Source organism: Musa acuminata, chromosome BXJ2-11 (genome assembly GCF_036884655.1).
Source record: "Musa acuminata AAA Group cultivar baxijiao chromosome BXJ2-11, Cavendish_Baxijiao_AAA, whole genome shotgun sequence".
In the NCBI taxonomy this organism is placed as follows: domain Eukaryota; kingdom Viridiplantae; phylum Streptophyta; class Magnoliopsida; order Zingiberales; family Musaceae; genus Musa; species Musa acuminata.
The window spans coordinates 1,066,010-1,077,611 of record NC_088348.1 but is presented as its reverse complement, the minus strand read 5'-3'; the positions used below and the strand labels follow the sequence as shown (position 1 = coordinate 1,077,611).

Genomic DNA, 11,602 nt, shown 5'->3' with positions numbered 1-11,602 from the left:
ATGTGTTGTCCTAAGAGATAGGTTGATATCCTTTCTTCATCATCTTTTTGCATGTTGTTGTAAAACAATCGAACTAGTCTAGGATAAATGGGTTCGTTGATCTGCAAAATGGGAAGTAGATTTAGGTTTGCAAACCAATGGATAGTCTCTACATCTCTTAGTTCATTCAGATCTACATATTTTCCCTTATTGATGCTTCTTAGTTCGAAGGAGAGAAATTTTTCAGCATGGTTTTTGGAATCAAAAAGAGTGAGATCAAACTCTTCTACTACTCTCCTCTTTCCCTTGTCCTTTGAGGATCTTCTAGATCCCATTACTACTGCTGTTTTAAAGGGATGATAATGAGCTAAAGAAAATGAAGAACAAAACAGAATTTAAGAGTTTCTTAGAGAATACCTTTGTGAAATCTTCAAGAGAAGGAAGGATTCTTTGATGTTTAGCTCCGAAATGGGAGGTATTTGGAAGGCTTAGAGGAGTGAAGTGGGAATGGAGGAGTCTTGGAGGAGTAGAGGAGGGAATGGGGGTGAGTTGGGGTCGGTTTCCTTAGCCGGCCCTAGCGTGATTTTAAGAGGGCAGAGCTGCTGGCGGTTGCACCTCTGGCTGGAGCGGTGCAACCTCTGGCAACCCGTGAAGGCTGGAGGTGCAACCGCCAGCTGGAGAGGTGCCACCGCCTGCAGCAGGTGAGTATTTTAGGATGTTTTGATTTAGGAGAGTTTGCCTTGAGGAGAGTTTCAGAGCAATTGATGTTTGTTACATGATTTCGTATAAGCTTTTAAGGAAGAAGTTCTTTGTTAGATAGATCTTTTAACGTGCATACGAATGTTTGTTTGGTGTCCCTTTTAAGATCATGACATGTTTAGTTTCTACAGGAATTAACTCGTAGATGAACAGGTTTTGAAGATCAGGGGGGGGTATGTGATTTCATAGCTTCCACTTGTTACTTAAGCGTTGCGAGTTCCTTTTTGATTCTTGGTTTATGATCATTGAGAGTTAAGGAGCAGAACATTATTTCTTGCTCCGGCCTAGACTTTTAATGTTTTTATAGGAACGGATGATCTTTAGGAACCCATTTGCTTTTGGATGCCTCATAAACAGATCTATATTTTCTATCATGTTGCATAGAGTTTATCATGGTTCCTTTAGGAACCCAAATTAATTTGTTTGGACTTATTTTCTTGAATGGACAACAATGTGTCTTGTGTCCAGATTTGCAACAAAAGTTGCACTTGGTTTGGTGTTGAACGTGTAAGATGGGGCCTTTTACAAAGGTAGTTGGATTTTGGTGAGGACTCCTCACAAATCCAATCCCACTTCTTTTGGGAGCATGACCCTTGTTTGTAAGGATCATGTTTAATGACTTGCTACCAACCTCGAATTTCTTCAAGGTGTCCTTAAGCAGCAAGTTTTCTTTTTGTATAGTTTCTAAATCATGACATTTGATACATGAGTTTAAACTATCATGATGTTCGACTTTTAACTTATCAAACTCACAAGTAAGATTATCATGTAGCTTTTTTAGCAACTTGTATTTCTTATTTATAACTTTGCATTCATCAAATAAATCATGGAAGGCATTTAGTAATTCATCGAAAGATAAATCAGCATCTAATAAATCCGTTACCTCCCCTTCGATGGCCATAAAGGCGTAATGAGCAACTTGCTCGGTGTTGGATTCTTCTTCCTCGGATGCGCTCGAATCATCCCATGTTGCTTGGAGCGCCTTCTTCTTTGTTGTTCTTTTCTTGACTTGGGGACAATCACTTTTGTAATGTCCCGGCTTTTTACATTCATAGCAGATCACCTGGTCCTTCTTAGGTTCAAGTTTATTTTTCACATCATTTTTAAACTTGTTTCTTTTGAAGAATTTTTTAAACTTTCTTGTCAAAAGTGCCAAGTCATCGTCACAATCCTCATCACTTGAGTTTTCTCTCAAGTGGCATTCAGAAGTCTTAAGTGCCATATCCTTCCTGTTCTTTGGAAGGATGTCTTCCTGCTCTTCATGAGCTTTGCAGGTCATTTCGTAGGTCATTAATGACCCGATTAGTTCTTCAAGAGGGAAATTTTGCAGATCTTTTGCCTCTTGAATGGCGGTGACTTTAGGATCCCAACTCTTAGGAAGGGATCTTAGTATCTTATTAACAAGCTCAAAATCCGAAAAGCTCTTTCCGAGACCTTTTAAACCGTTGACGACATCCGTGAAACGGGTGAACATGTCGCCAATGGTTTCACTCGGTTTCATTCGAAAAAGTTCAAAAGAATGCAGCAACAGATTGATTTTTGACTCTTTCACTCTACTTGTGCCCTCGTGGGTCACTTCAAGTGTGTGCCAAATATCAAAAGCAGTTTCGCACGTTGAAACGCGATTAAACTCGTTTTTATCAAGAGCGCAAAATAAGGCATTCATAGCCTTTGCATTAAGAGCGAAAGTCTTCTTCTCCAAATCGTTCCAATCGATCATTGGAAGAGAAGGTTTTGAAAATCCATTTTCAACAAGGTTCCACAGTTCTAAATCCATAGAAATAAGAAAGATCCTCATTCGGGTCTTCCAGTAAGTGTAGTCCGTTCCACTGAACATGGGTGGACGTGTAATTGAATGCCCCTCTTGGTTTCCGGCGTATGCCATCTCTCTTGGGTTTTAATCCTTTAGAGAGTTAACCGAGCTCTGATACCAATTGTTAGGATCAAGAGCACTAAGAGGGGGGGGGTGAATTAGTGCAGCGGAAATCTTGTAATAATTTAAAAACAAAAAGCTGCGTTCGTTCAAAAACGATTATGATGCAAAAGCAAATTCTCAGTTTGTATCTAAGTGCAGTTTGCGTCTAAGCGCAGATTGCGTCTAAGCGCAGTTTTGCGTCTAAGCGCAGATTGCGTCTAAGTGCAGATTTACGTCTAAACGTAGATTTACGTCTAAACGCAGTTTTACGTCTAAACGCAGTTTTACGTCTAAACGCAGTTTTACGTCTAAACGCAGATTTACGTCTAAACGCAGTTTTACGTCTAAACGCAGTTTTACTTCTAAACGCAGTTTTACGTCTAAACGCAGTTTTACGTCTAAACGCAGATTTACGTCTAAACGCAGTTTTACGTCTAAACGCAGTTTTACGTCTAGACGCAGATTTACGTCTAAACTTTGAAACTCGTTTGTATATTCGCAGAAGGCAGTATGCAGTTGAAATCAAGACGTAAACGTAAACTGAAATCTGATGATTGAGCGAAGAAAGCCGATTTACGTCCGAATGCAGTTTTACGTCTAAATGTTGAAACTCGTTCGTAAAATCGTAGAGGACAGATTGCAGTTATTAATAGGATTAAAATGCAAGCGTAAACTGCAAGGAAGCTCGTTCGTAAAAGCGCAGAAAACAGTTCTGCAGAATCAAACGTAAACGTAAACTGTAATGTACGAAAATACGAGTTTACGTCTGAATCCAGATTTGGAAGAACAGCACTTAGAACTTGTTCGTGAAAGCGCAGAGAGCAGTAGTGATGAGGGAGGTTTGCAGTAATGATAAAGTGCTCGAAATTAAACGCAAACCAGAGATTTATAGTGGTTCGGTCAGCCTTGACCTACTCCACTTTTGGCTTCCTCTACCGATGAGGTTGCCGACGTCAACTAGCTGCCTTCCTTCAATGGGCGAAGGCCAAACTTCCCTCTTACAGTTTCTCTCCTTTTGACAGGCTTAGGAGACAACCTTTACAGACCTTTCTCTCCTCACTTTACAGTTGAAAACTTGAAGAACAGAAGGAGGAGACTCAAGGCTTTACAACACGTTTGAGCTCTTTAGAATCACAGAAAAGATCACAATTTTGGTATAGGTCTGTGCCTTTTCAGTGCTGAATGGGTGGGGTATTTATAGGCCCCAACCCAGTTCAAAATTCGAGCTCAAAACAATCAAATCGATCTAATCCCAGAATTTCTGGGATCAGGCGGTTGCACCTCTCGACTGGAGAGGTGGCACCGCCTGGCAGAGCTCGAAGACTGAGCTCTGCCGATTGCTTCTTCTCTGCCAGAGCTCGAAGACTGAGCTCGATGGTTGCATCACCTGGCAGAGCTCGAAGACTGAGCTTGGTGGTTGCATCACCTGGCAGAGCTCGAAATCTGAGCTCGGTGGTTGCATCACTTGGCAGAGCTCCAAACTGAGCTCAAGCTGATGCACCATTCTGCCATAGCTCGAAGACTGAGCTTGGTGAATTCATCACCTTGCAAAGCTCGAGACTGAGCTCAGGCTGATGCACCACTCTGCCAAAGCTCGAAGACTGAGCTTGGTGGTTGCATCGCCTGGCAGAGCTCGGAACTTGAGCTCTGGCGGTGCAACCTCTTGGCTGGAGCGGTTGCACCTCCCAGCCGTGCAGCCCTGGCGGTTGCACCTCCTGGCTGGGGCGGTTGCACCTCCCAGCCCCTCAGCCCAGGCGGTTGCACCTCCTGGCTGGGGCGGTTGCACCTCCTGGTGCAATCAGGGTCCGAATGGTTCACTCCATTCGACCCACTTGAATCTTTTCAGGGGCCCAATTGCCCCAAGATTAAGCTAATGGGTTTACCTCCCATTTTCCTGCTTAATCATCGTGCTAACTACGATTATCTCTAAGACAACTTCTGCAGCTTGCTCCGATGCGTCAATCGCTTCTTCCGGCGAGTTTCCGGCCAACTTCCGTCGATCATCCGACAACCCTCGGTGATCCTTCTGCGGACATCCGGCATACTCCTGGACTTTGCGACGATCCACTTGGCGAGTTCCGACGAGCTTCGCTTGGCAAGATTCTGGACTTCTCGGATCTGTTCTCTCTGAACCTCCGACGACCGTCCGAACTTCCGTCGAACTCCCGAACTCCCAACGTGATCATGATCTTGACTCCGGGGCAACTCCTGCTGCTTGTCTTAATCTCATCGTAGTTAATCCTGCACACTTATCTCAACACATAGATTAGATAACAAATGACAATTGACTTCATCATCAAAATCCGAGATTCAACATACCATACCGTACCGATATTGAGCCCAGGTCGAAACATCGGTACGGTACAGTATTACGAACCTTGATTAATATCATGAGTTTTGAAGAGATTCAATTTTATATTTATCTGAGATTTGATGGTATATTTTATCACCATCGAGTAGTCATTAAGAGAAATTTCAAGTGCCAAGACTTATTGTCGAAACTCGATAGTATATTCTTGCATAGATTTATCACTTCCTTGATAATTTATTATAAGATTCTAGATTCAAATCTTGTCTTTACTACTTATTATTTGTAAAAGTAAAAAGATATTTCATTGATACAACTATTGATTCATGGGCTATATTGAATCTAAAAGATATTTCTAGATCTCTACAACTACTACTAAGTAGGAGAACGGATAGCGTTAGCATAAAGGATGTCATTTGTAGATCTTTAAATCAACCATAATTTGATGGCAATGATAGTTATAATGGTGTTCATATTTGTGTAAGTCATTTTTTAATATTTCATTCATCAAACTAGAAAAAAATGAGTTAGATTCGATATAAAGGATAAAAGAGGTTCTTGTAGATATTTAGATTAGACATGGGAAGGTAGCAATACAAAAGCTTCCAACAAAATAATTTAACCTAAGACAATAACAAAAGCTTTTTTATTTTTAGTGTATGCATAATTAACTAGAGAGGTTAGCAGTTAAAATTTTATCTACTAAATAATTAATAAATATTGATAATGACATCTTACGAGAGCTTCTTTTTTGCTAGATTATTTTTAATAAAAATATAATTTTTTTTAAAATTATGAATCCTTATCTAACTAATAATTTTAATGGTGAGATATGAATCATTAATTTGAATAGTTAATTTGAGAAGCTTAAATCCAAATTAATTAATGATAATAGATTCATCTGAATTTTTATAAAATTAAATCTAAGTAATAGATTATGTTCTAATTTGGCAAGTGCCCTTCTCTTCCAGAACAATCTTTTCCAAAAGTAGTAAAGGTGATTCCTAGAGGCTGCCCACAGCCAAAGCTCCCCTTTGGAACCTCAAGCTCGATGCACTGTCCAATTATATTAACACATTGGCACATCGAACGTTGCTTGCGGAGTGGGCACGCAATGATTGATCCCAAGCCGCCACCTTCTATTCTAACACTACTTCCTATCCATCACAATCCTTATTTTGTTCCCTAAAGCCAATGTGAAGTCATCTTTTTGTTTGGTGTTCTATCGACTCTTGCTTACGACTTGTTGATTTGAAGCATCAAGTAATCTTGGATCATGTTCCATATGCTTACAACTTTATCAGATCTACTCATGGTGATGATAAACTAACTAATAACGACGTACATTGATCATCTTCGAATCTGAATTAATTTTTTTATTTATTTGAATTCGTCTAGTAGGATTAGAAGCATCGGAATAAATCTGATTTAGTTAGATTGGTTTAAATGAGTTGAAGAAGATGTATGAGAATTTTAAGATATTTATTGCTAGAGACTATTTATCTCAAACTTATTGCATACTTTCTATCCCATTATTGATAAAGATAATGATAGTAACATATTATTATAGTACGAAAATTAAATTTAGCAAATGTCGATAGAAAATATCTCTATTCTTAGGGAAATCCTTTCTCTTGAACATGTTAATGTATTGAAGCATTTTCATTTCTTCAATAAAGCTTAAACACTTCTTCAACAAAGCTTCTTTAATAATTGTTCTTATCTTATATTATTTTCATCATGATATCAGAACAGTGAGACAAGCGAAGTTTCGCTCTTGCCTTTGGCCAATGACCAACGTCGTTGACGACCAATGTTGTTGTAGTCACATTCCTAAGAGGCTCCATGGCCAATCCTTATCAAGAGCACCATCTTAATTTTTTGATCGATCCAAGATTGATATCCTTATCAGGAGCACCATCTTGCGGGGGCATGTTAATGTATCGAAGCATTTTCATTTTTTCTTTTTCACTTCTTCAATAAAGTTTCTTATCTTCTATTCTTTTCATCAGATATCAATATGATAAAAATATTTAAATATTTTACTTAGTTTAATCGATAAAAATAATCTTTAAGATTGAATTGAGTATTCACTACTTAATATTTATAAAAAATAAATAAGATAAAAGGAAATGGGAGGAGAAGTGGTGGAAGGGCACCCAATTAAAGCTGGGTTGGATTTTGGCATAAAAGAAAAAAAAGATAAAGCTGGGGAGAGGGACAAGTTGGCCGATGAAAAGGCATTGGGGTCCAGCCCGGATGAACACCTGTGCCGCCACGCAGGTGCTTTCCATGCACGTGTCCAAAGCGCAACCCATCACCCAAGTGGGAGAGGCTGTCGAGATCTGCATGCGTGAATCAAAGAATCATTAAATGGAGATGTCTAAATATAGGATTTGACACAACATGTAATGGTAACAATCAAAATCTAATAACATCTACAGGTAAATTAGATTAGGCTGGAAGGAAAGCTGAAACATGAGGAGGATTAGATGCAGGATTAAGATTTGTTTGAATTTGGATGATGGTTAATCCAATAAATTAAGCTACCAGAAGAAAAGATGTTGTGCATGTTAAACTCAATCGAGTTCGTAACCCAATCCAAAGTGACCTGCACATGGGACCCATTCTTTTTTGGGTCAAAAAGCTGATCAATCCAAAGCGGGGACGAAGGCGATCCATATCAGCGGTGTGAACGAGAACGTGAAGGTGGGAACTCCCGGTTGCAGCCTTTGCCAGCAAAAGAGAAGAAGACAAGCTTGGCATATTCCATGGCTGTTTATGTACATCCTGCAAGCAACAGGAACCAAAAGCCAAAGCCAAGAGCTTCTCCTGAACGCTCTCACCACCACAATCCCCCTCCCCACGCCATTACATTGCTCCCTCCTCACACCTCACTATAAAGCCATGTTCACCACCTTCCCCACCTCCCCTTCTTCTCCATTCCTCGCCCTAACAAGGTCTCTCTCTCTCTCTCTCTCTCTCTCTCTCTCTCTCTCTCTCTCTCTATTTATCTATCTATCTATCTAACTGTTGGATTCTTGGAGGGTACAGGTTGAGCCTTGATCGATAGTTTTGGGGCAGCAAGGCTCGTGTGGAGCTTCCTGTTGCTGCTTTGAGGAAGATTTGGAAGGCTTGTAGGGAATGGCGTCAATGAGCTTGCCTCCTGGTTTCCGTTTCCATCCCACGGACGAGGAGCTCGTCGCCTACTACCTCAAAAGAAAGATCAACGGACGCGAGATTGAGTTGGAGATCATTCCTGAGGTCGACCTGTACAAGTGCGAGCCATGGGATCTACCAGGTTATCATCTTTCCCGTTGCTTTCTTCTCATCATCTTTCCAATTGATTCTGAGAGCTATATGTCCATTAGCTACATCGTCTCAGAATAATTATGTGATTGTTTAAGTCGTATTAGGTTGCTAAGAAAATAATTAGAAGCTTGGCGTCGCATTTACTCGATTCACCTCCTTAGCCTCGACCAGTTGATAGCATCGGCCTACTCCATTTCTTCAAGAAAAGACTTGTAGGGCATCCCTTCTGAATCACTTCATCCTGCCACATTTGATTCCCTGATTACTTGTTGGAGAGATCCTTCCTTCCTTCCTGATTTCCAACTAGATTCTATGTAACAGTTTCCTTGAGAGAAAAGGCCAACAAATTGTAGTAGATTTTGATGACTAGTCTACTTTGAGATGGCTTGCAAGCTTTCTTTGCTTTGATGCTAAATTTGTGTTAGATTGGCAACAGCTGAAAGATCAGATCAGATCAGATCCCAACACTTGTTTCAAAGCCAAAGGCTTAAATCCCGCAGGATGGATCGAAGCTTCTCACCTTCTCTCACTAGGATAGCTTCGACACTGCTGTTGTTTTTTTGGACCCAAAGTTAAGAGGTCGCATCCACCAAATGTAACGTTTCTCTTCCAGTTTTCTCGCTCCACAGTTGATCCTTTCATGTATCACGTTCACCTAGCATCTTTAGCTTGCTTTAGAGACCCTGGTTAGGAAGAACACTATCGATTAATGTGGGAATAACAGACAAAAAGAAGCATAGATTGTGTCAGAACCAAGTCAAAAGGTGCCAAGAGGAGAGCTGCACAGTCTCCTAGAGATCACAGTAGCCTGGTCCTACCTTTTCTAGGGTTTCATCGAGGGCCGTCACGTAGGTTCCAATAATTTTCTCGTCATATGGTCTTCCGAACCGGTCATGGCCTGTAGATTAAAGTAGAAGATGCAGGGAAGCATATAAGATTCTTCTTCTTTGGCATTTTCGTTCAGAGAAGTCGTTTCTGCCGAGCAAAGACCTGGAGTGGTACTTCTTCAGCCCGCGAGATCGCAAGTACCCCAATGGTTCGAGGACGAACCGGGCAACTCGGGCTGGCTACTGGAAGGCCACCGGGAAGGACCGAAGGGTGAGCTCGCAACGGCGGGCGGTGGGGATGAAGAAAACCCTGGTTTACTACCGAGGACGAGCACCGCATGGCTCTCGAACCGATTGGGTCATGCACGAATACCGCCTCGACGAGAATGAATGCGAGAACGCCTCCGCAGGTCTGCAGGTACGTACGTACGCATGCACGCCATCGTCGCTGCTACCCCTGTTCGTCTCATGATTACATGTTTACCTGTGCTCACGATCGAGTTCATGGTCATGTATGAATCAAGGACGCGTACGCTCTGTGCCGCGTGTTTAAGAAGACTGCACCAGGCATTAAGCATTCCGGTCTGCCAGCCGATCGATCACCGATTGTGGATGTCTCTTCCGAGGGGAGAGGCGACGACCTCGAGAGCTGCGGCGTTCCTTTTCCGAACGACGTGTGCTCGTCGGAGATGGTGCATGGCCAAGGGGCATTTCTTGCTGCAAGCACTCCGGTGGATGGCAGGTGGATGCAGTATCTAACCGAAGAAGAAGAAGCATACAGTCCAGGAAGTTTCTCTTACATGCCATCAAAGGTCAAAGATCATCCACTCTCTGATGCTTCCTTCTTTCTCGTGTTCCTGCTCCGATTTGGTCACAGCCTGTAAGCTGTGCAGGTAGATGTGGCATTGCAGTGTGCGAGGCTTCAACACAGACTCTCCTTGCCTCCACTGGAGGTGGAGGACTTCTCTCAGATCAACCTCACCGAGTCGAAGATCCTGCATTCTGGCAACTATGGGGATACCGGGAACCAAGTGGACATCATCCAGGAGATCTTGTCGGTCGCCTCGGCCTCCCAAGAACTGATCAACAACTCCGGCTGCCATGACATGTGGGTTGGAGCTAATCCTCATGGTGAAGAAGAATTTGCTTCTTTCTTCGAACTCGATAAAGGAAGCGACGGCATTCAATTCCCCCAAACATCATTTATGAGTTCCTTAAGATCCATAGCTAAGTCGAGCAATGTTGGGGAGCTGCCTACAAAGCTTTTCGAGATAAGCGATCTCGAAGAAGAGTTCAAGGAGGAGGAGAAGAGAGTGGAGAATCTGAGAGGTGTCTATCGTTGAGCTAAAGCCACCATATCCTACATGGTCTGAGTAAAATCTTTGATCAGCTTTACTTGTTTCACAGATAGCTTTGGAAGCTGAGAGAGTGCAGCACTGGAAAGCATTCCAACCTATCAATTCGGAGAGGCTGTAGACTATAAAGGTACGATTCCTGTACAAGTTTTGGCATCGTCGTCTCTATATCCTTGTATCATGGCTTAGATTCTTGTGTCATGTTTTCACATCGCTATGCTAGATTGCCCGGAGAAGCTGATGGGTGCTGATGTTGCCGCTGGTGACGAGATCGAAGAAAGTTGAGTTCCAACATGGACTATCTGTGTCGCCGCATTGTGGCATGATCGGAACATTCTTCCACCATATCGAACTCTCCAAGGTCAACTTCCATCTGAATCCAGTTGCAAGGCAAGACATGGATGCAGAGACGTTCGAATTCGGGGCAAAAAGTTAGAGGCACAACTTCAATTTTTTAGCAGGTTCAAGGCATTCATACGGGACAATTAATCTCATAGGAAACAATGCAGAAGCTCCCTCTCCTAGGCAATGGAAGAGTGACTGAGAAGAAGAAAAAGAGAGGGAATAACATTTGGTTTCTATATATGAGGAGGGCCATTTCCAGAATGGTTTTACATGGGATTTTGAGCTTCCTCGCTTTGCTTTGTCTTCAGCACTGGTAGGATCATAACCCTAGAACTTGGATGTCCACCATTTGCTTGTAACATACAGAAGGATACCGATTGATATTATACTGAAATGTGATCGATACTAATGCAATTGTAACAGTACTCCCATTACAAGCTCAGAAATGAGTGTACAAATTGTTTGCAGTTTTATCTTTATAAATAAAAAGATTATTTCGGTATTTCAAACCGGTAGAGGATGTTTCTGTGATTCAAACCGGTGGAGGAGTAATGTTCCAAGTCAATGTAGATTCATGTTTGGAGTTTGTCTTTAAGAAAAAAAAACACATTTCCATGATTCATAATGTTAACATCAAGATCCATCCTAATTCATACTTTAATGATTCCTATTTTAGATCACAATATTATCTTCATAATAATTCACTTGACTCATTGACAATGTACTATGCTACTATATCATAATTTTCAAATGATAAATGAGAATCTAATCCACTAAACCTATTTGTCATTAATTATTGTGT

The 11,602-nt window shown here is 41.6% G+C and overlaps 1 protein-coding gene across 1 annotated transcript; it reads left to right on the top strand.

Moving 5' to 3' along the window:
* Nucleotides 1-8,019: 8,019 nt before the first annotated feature.
* LOC135627115 (NAC domain-containing protein 54-like) lies at nucleotides 8,020-11,303 on the top strand. Its single transcript, XM_065133079.1, has 6 exons — nucleotides 8,020-8,262; nucleotides 9,238-9,518; nucleotides 9,625-9,912; nucleotides 9,994-10,429; nucleotides 10,508-10,585; nucleotides 10,679-11,303. Exons 1-5 carry the CDS (start codon nucleotides 8,106-8,108, stop codon nucleotides 10,522-10,524), a joined length of 1,179 nt encoding a protein of 392 aa, XP_064989151.1. The 5' UTR covers nucleotides 8,020-8,105; the 3' UTR covers nucleotides 10,525-10,585; nucleotides 10,679-11,303.
* The last annotated feature ends 299 nt before the right edge of the window (nucleotides 11,304-11,602 follow it).

What these genes read in the sequence shown, in the direction of transcription:
- LOC135627115 (XM_065133079.1), top strand. Translation starts at nt 8,106, where the DNA reads ATGGCGTCAATGAGCTTGCCTCCTGGTTTCCGTTTCCATCCCACGGAC. An exon ending in CGAGCCATGGGATCTACCAG is followed by an intron (nt 8,263 to 9,237) that starts GTTATCATCTTT and finishes ATTTTCGTTCAG; the next exon opens with AGAAGTCGTTTCTGCCGAGC. An exon ending in TCTCTTACATGCCATCAAAG is followed by an intron (nt 9,913 to 9,993) that starts GTCAAAGATCAT and finishes TAAGCTGTGCAG; the next exon opens with GTAGATGTGGCATTGCAGTG.